Below are 20,730 nucleotides of genomic sequence, written 5' to 3' on the forward strand. Positions count from 1 at the left end.
GGGCTGCCAAGCTGGTGCCCCTGCACGAAGCAGCCTCCACCCGCTCCCAAACAGACTCCGTACCCACCATCTATTTCCTTATCATGGCTATGTTAGCCGCCCAGCAGTAGTTGCTGAGGTTGGGCAACGCCAGTCCCCCCTCGCTAAGATTCCGCTCCAGCATCCCCCTCTTTATCCGCGGGGACTTCCCCGCCCAAACAAATCCCAGGATGATTTTATTGATCCTTTTAAAGGACGACCGCGGAATGAAAATAGGGAGACACTGAAAAATATACAGGAATCTCGGGAGGATCGTCATCTTCACCCTCAAGTCCCTTTGCACTTCAGCATTATGAATGTTGTCACCGTTTAGAAAATACTCCATGCCTCTATTCTTTTTTCCAAAGTGCAAGACCTCGCACTTGCCCACGTTGAATTTCATGTTGCCTCTTGGCAGCTCCCACCCCCGACCTCTTCCCCGTTACCTGGTTCAGTTCCCTCCCTCGTCAGCAGATCATCTTCCCCCGTACAGCCCCCCAGCAGCCAATAACTTAACCTTTAACCATAACCATGACTTTGGCTTTAACTTTAAAACAGGCAAAACAAACACAAGAACACCCCAAACTTTAAGTAAAAGAACATGCCGAAAGACATTGCTAACACGTAAGGCAATCCACAAACAAATGCAAACATCCCTTGAAACACTACAACTTGAGTCCATGGGTCCTCAGTTCAGCATCAGTCCAGAACCTATGGAACCTGACCACCATCAGCCCCGATGGGGAGGGGGGGGGGGCGCGCCTCGCGGCTGCCTCGCCTGCACTGTGTGCCCTGTCCAGCTCCAACGGACGTGGGAAGAAATGCAGCATGTCTGCCACATATGCCGTGGCATCCACTCCCTCGGCCCCTTCCGGGAGGCCAATGATTCTCAGATTCTGCCGGCGAGACCCATTTTCCAGATCCTCCAGTCTTGATTGTTGCTCCTTCAACATTCTAATTTCCACATCCGCTACCGTTTGGAAATCCGCTTGCTCCTCCACTGTCTTCTCCAATGCCTGGACCTTCTTATCCTGGGCGTCCAGCCTTTGGTCCAGTCGCTCGACCGCTTTCTGAAGCGGTTCAAAATTATCCCGCTTCAGTACTGCAAAGCTCTCCTTCATGACCTTCAGCATGTTGTCCAGTGCTGTCTGGACCGTCCGTTCCGTGGTCCGTTCGTCGGCCATCTTTCCTCCCACTTGAACTTCCACACCACCTTTGATCAGCCCCTTCTTCGCCCGTTTTCGCTCCCTTCTATTCCTTAAGTCCATACAATTCTGTATGGATCCAGATCTACAGTGCTGTTATTTTCCCCTCCAGCACTCAAAAGTTCGAAAATGTATGGGGAAAAGGTCCAAAAGTCTGACCGGAGCGAGAGCCAACTAATGCGCGACTTACTCCCTCATAGCCGCCACCGGAAGTCCCATTGGGCCAATTGTTGACTTGACACTTACTGTCTAGACTCAGAGAAAAATGTAAAGGTGGGCAAGTGATCATAGAACATACTGTGCAGAAGGAGGCCATTCGGCCCATCGAGTCTACACCGACCCACTTAAGCCCTCACTTCCACCCTATCCCCGTAACCCAATAACCCCTCCTAACCTTTTGGTCACTAAGGGCAATTGATCATGGCCAATCCACCTAACCTGCATATTTTTGGACTGTGTGAGGAAACCGGAGCACCCGGAGGGAACCCACGCAGACACGGGGAGAATGTGCAGACTCCGCACAGTGACCCAGCGGGGAATCAAACCTAGGACCCTGGTGCTGTGAAGCCACAGTGCTATCCACTTGTGCTACCGTGCTGCCCTTTTTCAACAGCATCCAAATTATTAAGTGGAGAAATAAGAGAAAAATTGCAGATATTCAAACTGAACAATGCAGATGATTTGAAGTATGAAGAATCTTGATCTTGTTCCTAGAAATTAAGAAATTAATTAATGAGGAAGCTACCGTTTAGGCTGGTTGGGGAAAGTTTTAATAATTATTGGCATCAATGGAAATTATTTCCATAGAATGTATATGCATTCTTTGGATCAAAACCTCCTTCAAAGTATAATCTGGGCAGACCAACACTGTTAAGGAACAGAGCTACCAATATTTGAATACATGAACTCCTTTTACTTTGCTCTTAACTCGGGTAAATGCTATGTTGAAAGGATTGATGTCTTGCAATAAACACTGCAGACAGCACCCATAACAAAAGCCTTTGCCCAAGATGTATTTATCCTCTAGGCTAATGAGGATTGGGGAGAGCAATTGGGAGGGACAAAGTGAGTAGAAAAGTCCAAATTCTAACAATACTAGATTATTTGCTTGCATTGGAGTTCAGTATTCAAAGCTGAAAACCCACTGTAAATTTTGAAATGCACCTCAGGAAAAATGTCAGCTATCAACAGGAAAACTGCATTAGCGCAACAATTAAAAATAAAATCAATCTGTTCAAACTATTACATAGAGCATCAAATACACTGATTTCATGTGGCAACTAGAATTTGGAGCCCAATATTTCAACAAAATCAAGCATGGTTTTGTATAATTACCTGGTGATATCATAGACCATGAGAGCTCCCGCAGCGCCTCTGTAGTAACTTCGTGTAACAGCCCGAAACCGCTCTTGGCCAGCTGTGTCCCAGATCTGAAGCTTGATCTTCTGACCACTAACTTCAATTATTCTGGTTCCAAACTCTACCCCAATTGTGTGGGGACAATCAGCCATAACTAGGTTAGTAGAAAAAAAAAGATTTAAATGAAGGGAATTATAGGCAATGCATCTCTATATTAGTGGAGATTTTTATACTAACTACCACTCTGAAACCTAAAGTTACTTCAGCCATCTTTGCACAGCCAGCGAGTGTGAATCTCGTACATCCTAGTTTTGGTGTATATGCGGATGCACAAAAGCACATTTTATATTTTGGTAAAGTACATTTCCTAAACTTCAGGTACCTGTGCCAAACTACACCCAAGAAATTTGTGTTAGGTGTCTCAAAGATACGGCAATCCTTCCTCCCAAATTTGAAAATACAATGGCATCTGAAAACAGCAAGATTTAGGCTTAAATCTTTAATGTTTCATTTTTTCCCCCTTTTCAATTTGCATTCTCAGAGCAGATGCCAGGGCTGCATAGTTTTTTTTTCTGGGGAGGAGAGCAAGAGAGAGCAGCCAGGAACAGAGGAACATCACAAAAGATATGACTGGCCCAGATCAAAAGGCCAAAAGTAAACAACAACAACAAAAAAAAAAAAGTACATATGATGCATCCAGATTCCAGTTTAACAGATTCTACTATATCGGAATTATTTTTGAAATGCTCTTCGACATATTATGCAATGTCTTCTCCCCACCTCATGTAATACCAGCAAATAAAAGTGATGGCTTGGACAATAAAGTGGATTTAGTACATAGTCCTGTTTTCAGAGTTATTTGTTCATGGGTTGTGGGCATCGCTGGCTGGGCCAGCATTTATTGCCCATCGCTGAGGGCATTGAAGAGTCAACCACATTGCTGTGGGTCTGAAGTCACATGCAGGTCAGACCAGGTAAGGGTGACAGATTTCCTTCCTAAAAAGGACATTAGTGAATCAGATGGGTTTTCACAACAATTGACAATGATGGTTTCATGGTTGTCATTAATTCCAGATTTCTGTTGAATTGAAATTCCACCATATGCCCTGGTGAGATTCGAACCCATGTCCCGAAAGCATTACCCTGGGTCTCTGGATTACTAGTCCAGTGACAATACCACTACGCCACCACCTCCCCATGTTCATTTATGAATTAATGAACAAAATTAAAGATTTCTTTCTTCTGCTTCTCCAGCTTATGTTGCAATACGGCCCACTACTAAACCTCATCAAGTAACAGCAAATCACTGCAGCAACACTAGTTAACACACCCCTTGGCACCTCCCCGCACTTTTGCAGCGTGCAGTCCTACTAGTCAGCTGCAACTTGAGAAAATTTGTGATTTCTGACATCAATGCCTAATTAAGTTTTAAATACGCGAGCCAGATATTTGAAAGCACAGTTGCGCATTACAGCATGATAGATGAACAAACTAGTTGATGCACTAAATCATGATTCAGTCAAATGATGCATGCTGCCTCAGGTGCTGCCTCAGGTGTGTGTGGAGGCAGGGAGAGGAAGGGGGGGGGGGGGGAAGAAGAGCCTTCATGTATACAACAATCTGTCTTGACTGTACACAGAACAATACTTTCACTGTACCTCGATACATACAACAGTAAATCAAATCCAAAATGAATACAATAACACTGATTTAGTATTTCAGTTTTCCTTATTTTACTGGCATGGTTCATGTTTTCCGACATTTTTCCTCCCATTTAGAAGGCTTTCTTGGTCTGCATGCCATCACATTGGGCAGCACCCATCATTGCCATGTCAGCTGTTAATGCTGCTCCTCTGCCAGAGTACATTAACAAAGGGCATACTCCACTTTTAAATCAGGCCTGCACCTCATCCAGTAAGTGACAGCATTCTTTCAGTACGAGACAATATGCCATCAATAATTAGTCTCCCAGACTTCCAGGTTGCGGCGATGCGGAGCTAAGCCGCGCAATTCGGCAGCTCCCGCGAAAACGGACTTTTGGGGCCGCTAACGGAGCCCCAACGGCACTTTAAAAAAAAAAAACCCCCCGTGGGGAAGGAAGGAGAAAGTCCCCAACAGACCTGCATGGATCGGACTCGCAGCGAAACGGCGAAAAAAGCGGCCCTGGAGCAGCGGGAGAAGAAAGAAGAAAAAGAAGAAAAAAACAAAATGGCGCCGCCCACGGACAGAGAGGAGATGAAAGAGTTCATCAAGTGCTGCTTCGAGGAGCTGCGCAAGGAGATGGTGGCGCCTATACTGGCAATGGTTGAAAGACTTGGAGCAACCCAGAAAGCCCAAGAGGTGAAGATCCAGGAAACAGTGAGTGAGAACGACGACGAGCTCGTGGGCCTGGCGGAGAGAGTGGAGCGGCACGAGGCGCTGCACAAGACGTGGGCGGGAAGACTCGAAGACCTGGAGAACAGATCAAGGAGAAACAACTTGAGGATCCTGGGTCTCCCAGAAGGAGTGGAGGGGGCCGATGCCGCGTCATATGCAGGCACAATGATCGGGACGCTGATGGATGCGTAGGCCCCCCCCCCCCCCGGGATTGCTGGAGCTGGATGGGGCGCACCGAGTGCTAGAGAGGAAGCCCAAGGCAAAAGAGCCGCCAAGGGCGATGGTGGTGAGATTTCACCGGTTTACGGACAGAGAGAGGGTCCTGAAATGGGCCAAGAAGGAACGGAGCAGCAAGTGGGACAAAGCGGAGATCAGAATATACCCGGACTGGAGCGCGGAGGTCGCTAAGCGGAGAGCAGGTTTCAACCGGGCCAAAAGCGGTGCTGCATCGGAAAGGAGTGAAATTTGGAATGTTGCAGCCAGCACGACTGTGGGTTACACATAATGGCCAACACCACTACTTCGAAACGCCCGAAGAGGCGTGGACCTTTATACTAGCTGAAAAATTGGACTCTAACTGAGGGTTTGTGTGGGAGGGGGGTGTTTGAGGGTTGAAGTATGATGGTTGTTGTACATAGGGGGTCAACCATGCGCAGGAAATGCTATATGGGCTGGGGGAGAGGGACAAGGCCACGACAGGAGCTGCGCCATGGAGGGCGGGTCAGGCTTTGGAAGCACGGGGTTGTCTTTCCCGCGCGCGGCAAAAAAGGCGGGAAGGGGAACAAAGGAATGTATATTGATTGGGAGATTCCCACACGGGGGGGGGTTAAAGAGATGGCGGGGGAAGCCGGGGTCAGCAGGTGTCAGCTGACTTACGGGAGGGAGGAGGAAGGGGGGGGGTTGCTGCTGCACTGGCCGAAAGAGAACGGGACACAGAAGAGGTGGCTGGGACGGGGGTCCCCCGGCTGGGGGACTGGAGAGTGAGGGAGACGCGCACAAGGGACTGGCCCAGAAAAGGAGATGGCTAGTCGGCGCGGGGGTGGGGGGTGAGAGTCCCTCCAATCCGGCTGATAACGTGGAACGTGAGGGGCCTGAATGGGCCGGTGAAGCGGGCTCGAGTGTTCGCGCACTTGAAGGGACTGAAGGCAGACGTGGCAATGCTCCAAGAGACACAGCTGAAGGTGGCGGACCAGGTCAGGTTAAGAAAGGGATGGGTAGGACAGGTATTTCACTCGGGATTGGACGCAAAAAATAGAGGAGTGGCAATTCTGGTGGGAAAGCATGTGTCATTTGAGGCCAAGACTATCGTAGCGGATAATGGAGGGAGATATGTGATGGTGAGTGATAGGTTGCAAGGGACATGGGTGGCGTTGGTAAATGTATACACCCCGAACTGGGATGATGCGGGATTTATGAAGCGCATGTTGGGGCGCATTCCGGACCTGGTGGTAGGAGGACTGATAATGGGAGGGGACTTCAATACGGTGCTGGACCCAGCACTGGACCGCTCCAGATCAAGGATGGGAAGGAGGCCGGCGGCGGCCAAGGTACTTAGGGGTTTATGGATCAGATGGGGGGAGTGGACCCATGGAGGTTTGCAAGACCGCAGGCCAGGGAATTCTCTTTTTTCTCCCACGTGCTTAAGGCTTACTCCCAGATAGATTTCTTTGTTCTGGGCAGGGCGCTCATCCCAAGAGTGGAGGGGACGGAGTATTCGGCCATAGCCGTTTCGGACCATGCCCCGCACTGGGTGGAACGGGAGCTGGGAGAGGAGAGGGACCAACGCCCGCTGTGGCGGCTGGATGTGGGACTGCTGGCTGATGAGGTGGTGTGTGGGAAGGTGAGGGGGTGTATTGAAAGGTACTTGGAGGCTAACGACAACGGGGAGGTGCGAGTGGGGGTGGTATGGGAGGCGTTGAAGGCGGTGATCAAGGGAGAGCTGATCTCCATCAGGGCTCATAGGAAGAAGATAGAGGGAATGGAAAAGGAGAGGTTAGTGGGGGAGATCTTGCGAGTGGACAGGAGATACGCAGAGGCCCCGGAGGAAAGATTACTTGGGGAAAGGCGACGGCTCCAGACGGAATTTGACCTGCTGACCACGGGCAAGGCGGAGGCACAGTGGAGGAAGGCGCAAGGGGCGACTTATGAGTACGGGGAAAAGGCTAGTCGGATGCTGGCGCACCAGCTCCGTAAGAGGGCGGCAGCAAGGTAAATAGGGGGAATCAAAGATGGAAGGGGAGCCACGGTTCGAAGTGCAACGAAAATAAATAAGGTATTCAAGGACTTCTATGAAGAGCTGTACAGATCCCAGCCGCCCCCCCGCCCCCCCCCCCCCCCCCCGCCCCCGGGGGGGGGGGGGGGGGGGGGGGAGGAGGAGGAGGAGGAGATGAGGCGATTCCTGGACCAGCTGGGGTTCCCGAGGGTGGAGGAGCAGGAGGCGGTTGGTTTGGGGGCACCAATTGGGTTGGAGGAGTTGAGTAAGGGTTTGGGGAGCGTGCAGGCGGGAAAGGCCCCGGGGCCGGACGGGTTCCCGGTGGAATTCTATAGAAAATATGTGGACCTGCTGGCCCTGCTACTAGTGAGGACCTTCAACGAGGCAAGAGAGGAGGGAACCCTGCCCCAGACAATGTCGGAGGCGACAATCTCCTTGATTCTAAAGCGAGACAAGGATCCACTGCAATGTGGATCGTACAGGCCGATTTCGCTCCTCAATGTGGATGCTAAGCTATTGGCGAAGGTACTGGCCACTAGGATTGAGGACTGTGTCCCGGGGGTGATTCACGAGGACCAAACGGGATTCGTAACGGGCAGGCAGTTAAATACCAATGTGCGGCGGCTCTTAAACGTGATAACGATGACATCGGAGGAGGGAGAGGCAGAGATAGTGGCAGCTATGGAGGCGGAAAAAGCCTTTGACCGAGTAGAGTGGGAGTACCTCTGGGAGGTATTGCGCAGGTTTGGGTTCGGGGGAGGGTTTATTAGATGGGTCAAGCTCCTTTACAGCGCTCCGGTGGCGAGCGTAGTGATGAACCTACGGAGGTCGGAGTACTTTCGGCTGTACCGAGGGACGAGACAGGGGTGCCCCCTGTCCCCCCTGTTGTTTGCATTGGCGATCGAACCCTTGGCCATATCACTTAGGGAGTCTAAGAAATGGAGGGGGATAGTCCGCGGGGGAGAGGAGCATCGGGTATCGCTTTATGCGGATGACCTGCTGCTATACGTGGCGGACCCAATGGAGGGGATGGTGGAGGTCATGCAGACTCTGAAGGAGTTTGGAGAGTTCTCGGGCTACAAGCTTAATGTAGAGAAGAATGAGCTTTTTGTATTACAGGCAGGGGACCAAGAAAGAGGGATAGGGGACCTGCCGCTGAGGAGGGCGGAGAGGAGTTTTTGGTATCTGGGGATCCAGATAGCCAGAAGTTGGGGGGCCCTACATAAAACTGAATTTGACGAGGGTGGTGGAGCAAATGGAGGAGGATTTTAAAAGATGGGACATGCTCCCACTCTTGATGGCGGGTAGGGTGCAGTCGGTCAAAATGGTGGTCCTTCCAAGGTTTTTGTTCGTGTTTCAGTGCCTCCCCATCGTGATCACCAAGGGCTTTTTCAATAGAGTAGGTAGGAGTATTATGGGGTATGTGTGGGCAAATAAGACGCCGAGGGTTAGGAGAGGGTTCTTGGAACGCAACAGGGACCAAGGAGGGTTGGCTTTGCCAAACCTAGAGAGTTACTACTGGGCAGCTAACGTGGCGATGATCCACAAGTGGGTCATGGAGGGTGAGGGGGCGACATGGAAGAGGATGGAGATGGCGTCCTGTAAAGGAACGAGCCTGGGGGGGTGGAGGCATTGGTACCGGCACCGCTGCCGCTCTCGCCGATAATATACACCACAAGCCCGGTGGTGGCGGCAACACTAAGGATCTGAGGCCAGTGGAGAAGACACAGGGGTGCAATGGGAGCATCGGTGTGGTCCCCGATCAGGGGTAACCACCGGTTTGTCCCGGGGAAGATGGACGGGGGGTTCCAAGGCTGGCATCGGGCGGGGATAAGAAGAATGGGGGACCTGTTCATTGACGAGCCTAGGGGCACTGGAGGAGAAATTTGAGTTACCCCCGGGAAATGCATTTAGATATATGCAGGAGAGGGCTTTTGTGAGGCGACAGGTGAGGGAATTTCCTTTGCTCCCGGCACAAGAAGTTCAGGATAGGGTGATCTCGGGGGCATGGGTCGGGGAGGGCAAGGTGTCGGAAATATACCAAGAGATGAAAGAAGAGGGGGAAGCGGTAGTAGAAGAATTGAAAGGTAAATGGGAGGAGGAGCTGGGGGAGGAGATGGAGGAAGGGCTATGGGCGGATGCCCTGGGTAGGGTTAATACCTCCTCCTCGTGTGCCAGGCTCAGTCTGATACAATTTAAGGTGGTTCACAGAGCGCATTTGACGAGGGCGAGGCTGAGTAGGTTCTTTGGGGTAGAGGATAGATGTGAAAGATGTTCAGGGAGCCCGGCGAACCATGTCCATATGTTTTGGTCATGCCCGGCATTGGAGGGGTTCTGGAGAGGTATGGCGGGAGTAATATCCCAGGTGGTGAAAGTCCGGATCAAGCCAAGCTGAAGACTAGCAATATTTGGAGTAGTGGATGAGCCAGGAGTGCATGAGACGAAAGAGGCCGGAATTCTGGCCTTTGCGTCCCTAGTAGCCCAGCGAAGGGTCTTGCTATTGTGGAAGGAGGCAAAGCCCCCTAGCCTGGAGGCCTGGATTAACGACATGGCGGGGTTCTTACTGTTTGTAAGGGGAAAAACTGTGTTGTTAAAAAACCTTAATAAAAAATTTTTTTTTATTTTTTTTTTAAATAGTAATAATTAGTCTCCCACTATAATAACCTAGTGATGCTCAGATGTCTGTTAAATGAAAAACTAATTTCAGGCATGTGAAGGAAAAAATTACATGCAAGAGCTTCATGTAGAAGACATACACAACAACATTCACTTCCATTTTCCCCCATTAGTACATCCTGAAAAACACAGGATTTCGGAGGCTAAAGAATCAAAACACAAATGAAGATTCCATAACAATCAAGTGGATAAACAAATGGATTATATTATATTGTGGGGTCCTCTGCAGAAGAGCATCCAAGGAAAAAAATCTTTAAAACTACATAATAGTCTGTTGATGAGGATTTTGAGACATAGCATCAAGTTAAAACAATACCGTAGTGGTCATCATTAGATTCAGCATGGTCATTTGCAAGATTACATTTTTGGAATTTAAGTGAAAGGCAGGCAGGACCTTGCAAGGTCAAATCCAAAACTTGTTATCCAGATAAAGTGAAACGGTCTCGCAAATAACAAGCGAATAAACAACTTCTAACCTGTTCGGGGAATGTTGGACAAATTCATTTTGTTTCAATAAAACATTCTATGTCTGTTACAGATATGTCTGGCTTTAATATCACATTCAAAAGTCAGCACCATAATATACCAAAACATCTGTGCTCTCATGCCCCAGAGAAGAGTTTTAACTCAGAACCATGTGACTTTAGAGGCAAGAGTGCTAACACTGAGCAAAGTGAAATCCTGGCAAAGTCAGGTTTCAGAAAGAGACATTTCTTGGGATTTATGGCATTTATCATCTCATATTTTCATCCTCAAAACTATGAGATTTTTATTAAACTGGGCGATGGATGTCTGGAATTACAGAACAAGATCTGCAAGCCAGCAGATCAGCTCTCAAGTCTCAGATTTAAATCTTGTTCAGTGAAGGATTGAAAAAGATCTTGTTGCTGAATGAGAACTGCTACCTTGACTGACTGTTGCCAGAAGAGCTCAGCAACTGAAATTTAGTACATATGTGCAATTAAAAAGTAGCATTTACAATGAAAAACAACATTACTACCAAAATAATCCGAAGCCAGTTTTGCACTAGATAGGAGTGTATACTGGTGCATGTAGAGTCTTCAATTGAGAAAATTATTCAATTTCTGCCTAACTGCATGCAGACACAAATACTAACACCAGCATATATTGGGAAATAACAGCTTCGGATTATTTTTAAGTGTGCTGTGATAAGTTTTAAATAAGATACAAAAACATGACCCAAATTTCAGTACATAAAAGTTGAGGACTGGAGTTAGCAACTCAACAGCAACAGTAAGAACATTTAGACTAGTGTTTCCAGCAAATTTACTTACATTTCTTTTCTGTGAATTGATGAAGTAAGCAGGACTTCCCTACACCCATGTCTCCTGTTGGTAACAAGAATTAAAGTCAACATTAAATAAAATTACAATCATAGCTGCCTCATCTTTTGGCTCTCATCCTATTATCCTTCTGGGAATGTCATCTTGCTTTTTCCAAGTGATCTGCCAGTGAGTCCCTTGGAAAGAAAGTTAGACAGGGATTTCATCAGACATTGCAAGGTTTCAACTTGATTTTAAGTTTTAAATATCAAATATGCTAGTTACTGTTGCACTTAATGTTGAAATTATCTTTACTAATTTAAAACACAATATAGAGTGAACAGATCATTAGAGTTTGAATTGTTACTCAAGAGTGTTAAATGAGAATTGGTCCTGTAGACAGGAAATTAATAAATGGATGATAGGAGATGTTAGATGAACTGAACATCGGTCTTCACTATCAGGGATACAAACAAGAAACTATAGGCCAGTTGTCACTGCAAGGCACTTAAATAAATTCAATGTAATCTGGTACAGTCAACATAGTTGTTTTTTTGTGGGGGGGGGGGGGGGAGGAGAACACCTTTATTGGTGTTTTTTGAAGTAGTAACAGGTGCTATGGATAAAGGGGATCCAGTGGATGTCCTGTACTTTGATTTCCAGGAAGTATTTGATAAGGTGCCACTTGAAAGGTTATTGCAGAAAATAAAAGCTGATGGTGTAAAAGACAACATTTTGCATGGATTGAAGAAGACTGGCTAGCTAACAGGAAACTGAACGTAGGAAGACACGAGCAATTAATTAGAAAATCTAGAGACTTCCAGTGGCGTAATGTAGGGGAAGAGACGCACGAGGTGACTCCCACTAGAGAACTGATCTTTTTGCCCTTTTTCTTGGTGCCAAGGATTGTTTATTCCTTGGAAACCCATGCTAGTTACTAGGGTAGAGTTCGCGCTTTGCTGAGATGCGCAGAAAAAACAATGCGGGGTATGAGCAGAAATTTGACGACAGAGTCTGAAGCCAATCAGGGCTCAAAGGGAGAAAGGATGGTGGAGGCGGTTTCTTTCTCTGTCTACTTACGGCAGGTTCTCACTGGTATCGTGGTGGAGTGTTTGAGAAGCACCGACAAATTGTGTTCAGAGGATCTTAAACTATCAGCCGACAAGGCCATGGCCCCCATTCGAGTGGCTCTGGGGAAAACTAGTGAGAGTATCGAAGCCCATGGAGCCGTGATTAAGAGTATGGTGGTGGGGCAGCATGATAGCACAGTGGTTAGCACTGCTGCCTCGGTTCGATCCCAATGCTGGGTCACTGTCCATGTGGAATTTGCAAATTCACCCTGTGTTTGCGTGGGTTTGGACCCCATAACCCAAAGATGTGCAGGATAAGTGGATTGGCCATGCTAAATTGCCCCTTAATTGGAGAAAATGAATTCATTAAAAAAAATGAATTCATTTATAAAAAAAGTGTATGGAAGTGCCTTTATTGGGCCAGAGTAACTGGATTGCCGCGCTGGATGCTGCTCTGACCAGTGGCTGGAACAAATAGAGCCATGCTGTGCTGAATGACCTGGAAAACTGGTCCAGGAGGCAGAACATCTGGATTGTGGGGTTGCCGGCAAGGAAGGAGGGTCATGCCTCGCGAATTATTTCTTGGCCATGTTCCTCAAAATGGTGGGCAAGGGTGGAATGGCATCCCTGCCAGAATTAGACCAAGCCCATGTCTCACTTCGACTAAACCCTTGTTCTGAAGATCCACCATGTGTGTTGAGGATTCCAGAGTTTTAGGAAAGAGGAGAGTTTTGCGATGGGCAAGGGAACACCAAAATTTCAAATGGGAATGCCACTCCACCAGGACGTGGCGCAAAGTCGGTGAACAAAGAACCACGTTTAATGGAGTGAAGGTTGCCCTGTACAAGAGGCGTGAGGATCGGAGGTGGTCTATCAACCTCTGTTTAAGAGTCATCTTTAAGGAAAAGTTCTAACTTTTCGATCTTCCAGGAGATGCGGGCTCTATTAAAAGAAACTGTGCACTACATAATTTGCATGTTGTTTGGTGTACGGTTTGTATTTCTTATTTCGGGTTACGTTCTTATTGCCTCGGATTAGATTGGAGATTCATAATATATAGTTTCTTTCAGTGTTGTTGTTCTGCACAACATTTAGTCGAGTGGGGTGTACCCAAGTTAAATGGGGAATTGGTTATTTTATTTTATCTACATTCCTCTTTCTCAAGTTGGGAGTCTCCATGCTAACTAGGAAGTTATTAACAGGAGTGGTTTTGGAGGGTTTACTGCACCTCATCATAGTAGTTTGTTAAAGGAAATTAGCTCAGTTTTTGTTTTTATAATAATAACCTTTATTGTCACAAGTAGGTTTGCATTAACACTAATGAAGTTACTGTGAAAATCCCCTAGTCGCCACACTCCAGCACCTTTTCGGGTACACAGAGGGAGCATTCAGAATATCCAAATTACCCAACAGCACATCTTTCGGGACTTGTGGGAAGAAACCGGAACACCCGGAGGAAACCCATGCAGACACAGGGAGAACGTGCAGACTCCGCACAGGCAGTGACCCAAGCTGGGAATCGAACCTGGGTCCCTGGAGCTGTGAAGCAACAGGGCTAACCACCGTGATTTATGTTCCAATATAGGTTTTAGTACAAGTCTTTGTTTGCTTTTGGGTGTGGTCACATTCAATGGCGATGATTTTAGGAGGGGTAAGGTAGTTTGCTGACTTGTGCTGATTTTCCTTGATCCTATTCTGAAGTTACTGGCAAGTAGGAAAAAATGACAGACCCAGTTCAAGCTATTGTCTACCAACAGGGTAGTACGTTGGTTGCAACTCTCCAGGGCAGTGGAGTACGTGGAGAAGGTCAGTTGTCATCTGGCCCAGCCTCTCGGGAGATCACTCAAATACTCAATTCGGTGGTAACCTCATTTCTGCCCCCTCTCAGGTCAATGTGGCTTTTTCATTCTTCTATCGCAATCATTATAGATCGGAGCCCCCTACAGTCTGCCCATCCCAGTTATTGAGATGGACAGAAGCAGTGAGTTAGACTCGGTTATGCTCCGATGAGATTTTAAAATATTTTGGTTTGATGCAATTTGGCAACGCCCATGGTCTCCATGGTCCGGGTGAAGATCTTGGAGCAGCGTGGACCTTTATTATTGGACATGTTCAATGATTCACTATCCCAGGCTTGCCTCCGATCCTCACTCAAGCTTCCATGTGGGCGGTGTGGGGGTAGCCCGGCAAACCATATACATCTGTTTTGGGCATGTCCTAAATTGAGGAGATTCCAGCAGGGATTTGCAGACGTTATGTCAGAAGTCCTAGAAGGGAGGGTAACTCAAGAGTCCAGAACTGGCACTATTTGGGTATCGGAAGATCCGGGGGCCCAAGGGTGGGGGAAAAAAGAGGAGGCCGATGTCCTGACCTTCTCCTCCTTGGTGGCCCGGAGACGGATTTTGCTGGGATGGAGTGACTCGGAGACCCCGAAGTCAGGAGTGTGGGTCAGCGACATGGCAGGGTTTCGCAGTCTGGATAAAATCAAGTTCACCTTGAGGGGATCAACTCAGGGGTTTCGCCCAGAGACGGCACCCATTCATTGATTTGTTCAAGGAAAATTGAACGTCAGCAGTAAAGGGGGGGGGGGGGTGGTGAAAGATTAAAAAGAGGAAAACAGGAGGCATGGCAATGTTAGATAAGGACAGAGAACTTGGTATACGGGGACTTTGTTTACTGTTTTTTTTTTAAGGCGTCGTCCCGCATGGTCGTTTAAGAAATGTTAATGTGTTAAACTGTGGAAATTACAAATGCTTCAATAAATTTTTTTTTTTTTTTTCTAAATAAGGTCACCTATTTAAGACAGGAGGGGAAATTTTCTCTAAGGGTCATGAGCTTCTGGAATTCTCCTCCTCAAAGCAGTCTTTGAATATTTTTAAAGACAGTGGGGGATAGATTCCTGATAAGCATGGGGGTGAAAGGTCATCGGGGGTAGGTGGGAAAGCAGAGTGGAGGTTTGTCAAATCAGCTATCATCTTATTGAATGGCAGAGCAGGCTCAAGCTGACAAGTAGCCTACTGGTCCGAACTCATATGTTTGTATGTTTAAATCCACACACACACACATACATTTCCGTCTTGACCACAGTGTATTTGTGGGGAACTTTCTTTTGCCTATTTAGTAGTGCAGCCTTAGATAGTTTCCAGCAAGTGTTTCAATCAGCACTAATCACAGCAATAAAATATTAAGAAAATAGACAATGGGATCCTTGTAACAACCAAATACAATTTCATGGAGTCATGGAATGGTTACAGCACAGAAGGCAGCCATTCAGCCCATTGTGTTTGTGCCAGCACACCCGAGTGTTCTACAAGTCCCATTCCCTCTCCCTTACTCTGTAGCTCTGCAAATTCTCTTTTGGTTCAACTGCCTTTCAAAAGCCCCAAATTATTTTTCGATCTTGTGCGAATCAGAGCCCAAGATTCAGAATTGCAGACTTATTTTATAAAGTGGTCTTTATTTTCAGAAAATAAAGCCCACCTTTATTCTAAACTAGTTAAAAATGCTTTGTACTCAAGATGTTAACTGTGAAATTTGCATTCCAGCTATTATTGCAACTTATCTTAGGGTTATTACTTTTGGTTAATAAAGGTTACACAAGGACTTCAGGTGACGGTGGGCGGGAGGTGGCCGCACAATGGAGAGCTCCCGCTCGGGAACGGCATTTTCGGGGCTTTAAGCCCGGTCCCAGGGTCCACGGAGGCGGCAGAAGCAGGGAGAAGGCACGGAGGAGGCACTGTGAAGACACAGGAGGGGAAAAAAACCCAAAGACAAATGTCGAGGGTGAGCAAAAAAACGGCCGAAAAAAAAACAGCTGGAGGTCCGTCGGGGAGTGGAAAGGTCACCGCGGGGTCACCAGGAAAAATGGAGGCTGGAGCACCAGGGAAGGCCGCACTGCTTACGGCTGAAGAAATAACCAAGCTGATGGTTGCGGAATTTGAAAAGCAGTTGGCGCAGATTGCAAAATACATGGAGACGGTGAGGAAGGAGATGAGGGAGGTTTTGAGTGTGCTGGTGGAGGAGGCGGTTTCCCCGGTGAGGACGGAGGTGGCGAGCGCAGTGGCGGAGGTGCAAGAGCAAGGGGAGGCACTGAAGGAAGTGAAGACGACATTATTGCAGCACGGTGATCAATTTACCTCGATGGGGAAAGAGATGCGGAAGGTGATGGATACTAACAAGGATCTGCGAGGGAAAATGGAAGACCTGGAAAATAGATCCAGGCGACAGAACTTGAGGATTGTGGGGCTGCCCGAAGGAGTTGAAGGACCGAAGCCGACTGAGTATTTTGTCGCGATGCTGGCAAAATATTGGGGGAGGGGGAGGATCCCTCCCGATATGAACTGGATTGGGCTCATCGGTCGTGGAGGCCTGTACCAAAGGCGAGTGAGCCACCAAGGGCAGTGACTCTGTGCTTCCGTCGGTACAGGGTGAAGGAGAATGTCCCGCGCTGGGCCAAGCAGAAGCAGGTGGTGCAGTGGGCTGGAGCTGGTATACGTGTATACCAGAACTTTACGGTGGAGCTGGCAAGGAGGCGGGCTGCCTTCAACCGGGTGAAGAGGGCACTGTACATTAGCAAGGTGCGGTGCGGCACTGTATATCCAGCGAAGCTGAGGGTGACTTACAAGCTCAGGGACTTTTATTTTGGAACGGCGGAAGCAGCGGAGGAGTTTGCGAAAGCAGAAGGACTGTGGCAGAACCGACAATTTGAGGAATGGCCATGTGCCGATGTAACCTCATGACTGTATTTTCTTCTTTTTTGTATCACTGCGCGGGGGTGTAGAGATTAAAGGAGCCAAGGTGGTATATATTTGGACAAGGGAAGGGATGGGACTTTCACTCGAAATGAGAGTTCTTTGGGGTGTAGGTGGATATGCGGGGTTTCTGTGCTAAAAGGGATCTTTGGGCTTTCCTGGGGCCGGGCAAGTGGGAAAGGGACCTGGGCGGGGGCCTCCACGCTGGCCGGTTTATGCCGGCCAGTGAACGGGAGTGAGGTGGGGGGAGGGGCTGCGGCCATCGGAGCCTGGCAGAACAGGGTCCGTGTGGTCTAGCCGGGGTGGAAAGTTGGGGGGGGGGGGGGGGGGTAGATGGGATCGTTGTTATTATGGGGACTGACATATCTTGCTGATTATTGTTTCTTGTTGATGGATGTAAATGTGGGGGGAAATGTGAAAATGGAGATGATTTTTTTTTTTTAATTTTTAAAGGTGAAAACCAAAAAAAAAGTTACACAAGGCAGCATGGTGGAGGAGTGGTTAGCATTGCTGCCTCACAGTGCCAAGGTTCATTCTCCCTGTGTTTGCGTGGGTTTCACCCCCAAAGATATGCAGGGTAGGTGGATTTGCCACGCTAAACTGCACCTTCATTTGAAACAAATTAATTGGGTACTCTAAAAACTTATTTTTAAAAAGGCTACACAATACAAAATGCCAGAAGACAACACCAAAGCTTTTATAAAATTTAAACCTACGTCGACAACCTAAATGTTACTTGGGAATATGCCATTTCTGTACTGTGATCTAGACATTATTGCAATCTTCTATAGTACTATGTGAACATACAATTAATACTGTATGCTTTAATGTACCACATTTTAGACACTTGGGTTGAAGGCCATCCAATTTGAAATAAACAGCTGCATACATTAAATTATAGGGGCTGTTTAGCACAGGGCTAAATCGCTGGCTTTGAAAGCAGACCAAGGCAGGCCAGCAGCATGGTTCAATTCCCGTAACAGCCTCCCCAAACAGGCGCCGGAATGTGGCGACTAGGGGCTTTTCACAGTAACTTCATTTGAAGCCTACTAGTGACAATAAGCGATTTTCATTTCATTGGCAAGTTTATATTGAGCTACAAAAACAGAAACAAAAATATCAACACTTGCAATAACCTGGATTTGAAATCAGAAATGTCAAAAAACCTTCATCGGTTTAAAAAGAAAGCTTTGCAAAATAAAATCGAGTCTCCAACATCATGGTTGCTTCAAGGGAATGCCAGCTGTATCTTCTGGAAGTATTTTAAATATTTAAGTCTAAAAATAGTTGACAGAAGAATACCAAACCATGCCAATCAGATAATAAAGCTGGTGGTGATTGCATTTGGACTTCTGGTTTAAAAATAACCAGGCCAGAAGTGGCTGATAACGAGTGAATGAACAAGCCAGATTTCCATTTTTAATTTGGGCATGGTTTATGTTGTTGAAAGTGAAACGTGTTATATGAGTTCTGGAGTTTGTAGAAAAGAGAAATGTCCAGCCATTGCACGTGAAACACAGATTTAACAGGTGTAATTAATTTCTGAAATCTATTCACTGATGCAGGCAATTTACACATGGCGTGGACCCACAAAAAAGGGAAATAAACAACAAATGAATCTGTTCTTGATGATATTGGTTGAATGAAAGACTGAACGAGACAGGTTGAGAATTCTCTGCACTTCTTCAAATAGCACCTGGGACTATTTTAGGACATGTGTTCTGATTTTTATGGTACTCTTCAGCAGTACAGTAATCCTTCAGCATTGCATAGGCCCAGCCTAAAACAATGCTGGAATCCACAAACTTTTCCTTTCAAGGCCAATCCAATTTTAACCACATTAAAAAGTGCCACATGAATAGAAACAAATGAAAAAAAAAGGCACTTACATGGGAAGAACAAGATAAAACCTTCCATGTGACATTTATTTTTAATACTTGAACACTTCTTTAAACTAATTTTGCACTATACGAACACTATAAAGCTCAAAACATAAATGTACTCACCAATAATAATATATTTGAAGATGTAGGAATAGTTGTACGGTGCAGTGGCCATCTTGGCTCTATATTAAAAAAAAGGGGGAGAGAAACTGAATCAATAAATGCATCCAAAATCCAGCGTGCCAGTTGCACTATGTTAATACGCAGAGATAAAAAAAAATCTTGTAGAGTTGTTGCTGTTAATGTGCATTGTACACAAGGAATTTCACAAATTCAGGATGGAATCAAGACCAACAATAGTTTCTCTCAACGTTAATCTCCTCCCCCCCCAAAAAAAACTTGTACCATCTCTACTCCTTTTCTCAGCAATGGATGAAATTCTGATCCTTAAATGTGCATTAACTGTACACATTTGTTCTATGCCTGAATACTCAATACCATGAGGGCAGATAGGAATTTAAATAAATAGGCCATTCAGCCCATCGAGTCTGCATTTACCCTCCGAAAGAGCACTCCACCCAGGTCCCACTCCATGCCCGTAACCCATATTTACCTGCACATCTTTGGACAAGGGACAATTTAACATGGTCAATCCACCTAATCTGCACATCTTTGAACTGTGGACACCTGGAGGAAACCCACACAGACACTGGGAGAACATACAAACTCAGAAGGCTGGAATTGAACCCAGATCCCTGGCGCTGTGAAGCAGCAATGTGAACCACTGTGCCGCTCTAATAAAAAGTGTAACGGTAACCATGAAACTATTGATCGCTATAGTAATACATCCGCTTCACTATGTCTTGAAATAAATCTACCATTCTTATCCTGGTTTATAATGTCTCCCCAAACCCATAGCAGTGTAGTTGACTCAACTAATTGTCCTCTGGACTGGTCTAGCAAGTTACTCAGTTGTGTTAAAACCTCTACAAAAAAAAAAAAATAATAATAATAAAATCAACCATTTGGCATTAATTTTAGACAAACAAAGGCACATCAGCTCGGTGAAGTCTTCCTCACCAACATCTGGCAGCTCAATGTCAAAATTGCGAGGGCCATCCATCCCATAGCCAACCCCATAGTTAAGCAATCTAAGATTTATGCACACAAGGAAAAATCAGGGGGGGAAATCTTTCCACTAGTTGGTAGTCATATCCAGCAATAAAGGTACATGGTTGTAGTTGTTAAAGGCCAATCGCCACAATCCCAGGGCTACCTGGAGGAAATCCTGCAATGCTGTCCCCTCAGCCTCACCATCTCCAACTGCTCCAATAATCTTGGCTCCAGCCCAAGGTCATAAATGGAGATGTTTGCTTGCTGTTCTCAGTTCCATTCACAGTCCCTCAATAAAACAGCTCATAACTATTTTTTTTGTTTAGTTTCACAGGATGTGCGCATCACTGGTTAAGCCAGCATTTATTGCCCATCCCAATTTCCCAGGTGATGGTGGTGAGCCAACTTAGTCGATGTGGTGTAGGTACACAGTTCCAGGATTTTGACCCAACAATAAATGTTCCAATTCATAGCATGTCACTTGGAGGGTAATGGCATTCCCATGCATTGGCTGTTCTTGTCCTTCCAAGTGGAAGAGGCCATGGGTTTGGAAGGTGACGTGGTGAGTTATTACATTCTTGCAGGTGGTTGCTGTCACTGTGCATGTGGCGGAAGGTTGAAGACAGTGAATAGCATGCTAGTCAAGTGGGCTGCTTTGTCCTGGAGGTTGTTGAGCTTCTCAAAATGTTGTTGGAGCTGCACTCATCCAGGCAAGTGGGCAATATTCCATCACACTCTGGACTTGTGCTTTGTCGGAGGTGGACAGGCTTTGAAGAGTCAGGTG

The 20,730-nt window shown here is 46.8% G+C and overlaps 1 protein-coding gene across 5 annotated transcripts in view; it reads right to left on the reverse strand.

Moving 5' to 3' along the window:
• The window catches only part of rab14 (RAB14, member RAS oncogene family), a 59,170-nt gene that overhangs the window by 18,450 nt on the left and 19,990 nt on the right, over nucleotides 1-20,730 (reverse strand). For all 5 annotated transcript variants that reach the window (XM_072488568.1, XM_072488567.1, XM_072488569.1 and 2 more), the window contains 3 exons: nucleotides 18,957-19,015; nucleotides 11,142-11,195; nucleotides 2,559-2,736 (listed from right to left, as the gene is read on the reverse strand). In XM_072488568.1, coding sequence (XP_072344669.1) covers nucleotides 2,559-2,736; nucleotides 11,142-11,195; nucleotides 18,957-19,008 — 284 coding nt within the window. In that variant the 5' untranslated portion in view covers nucleotides 19,009-19,015. The remainder of the gene's footprint in view (nucleotides 1-2,558; nucleotides 2,737-11,141; nucleotides 11,196-18,956; nucleotides 19,016-20,730) is intronic.

Source organism: Scyliorhinus torazame, chromosome 22 (genome assembly GCF_047496885.1).
Source record: "Scyliorhinus torazame isolate Kashiwa2021f chromosome 22, sScyTor2.1, whole genome shotgun sequence".
NCBI lineage: Eukaryota > Metazoa > Chordata > Chondrichthyes > Carcharhiniformes > Scyliorhinidae > Scyliorhinus > Scyliorhinus torazame.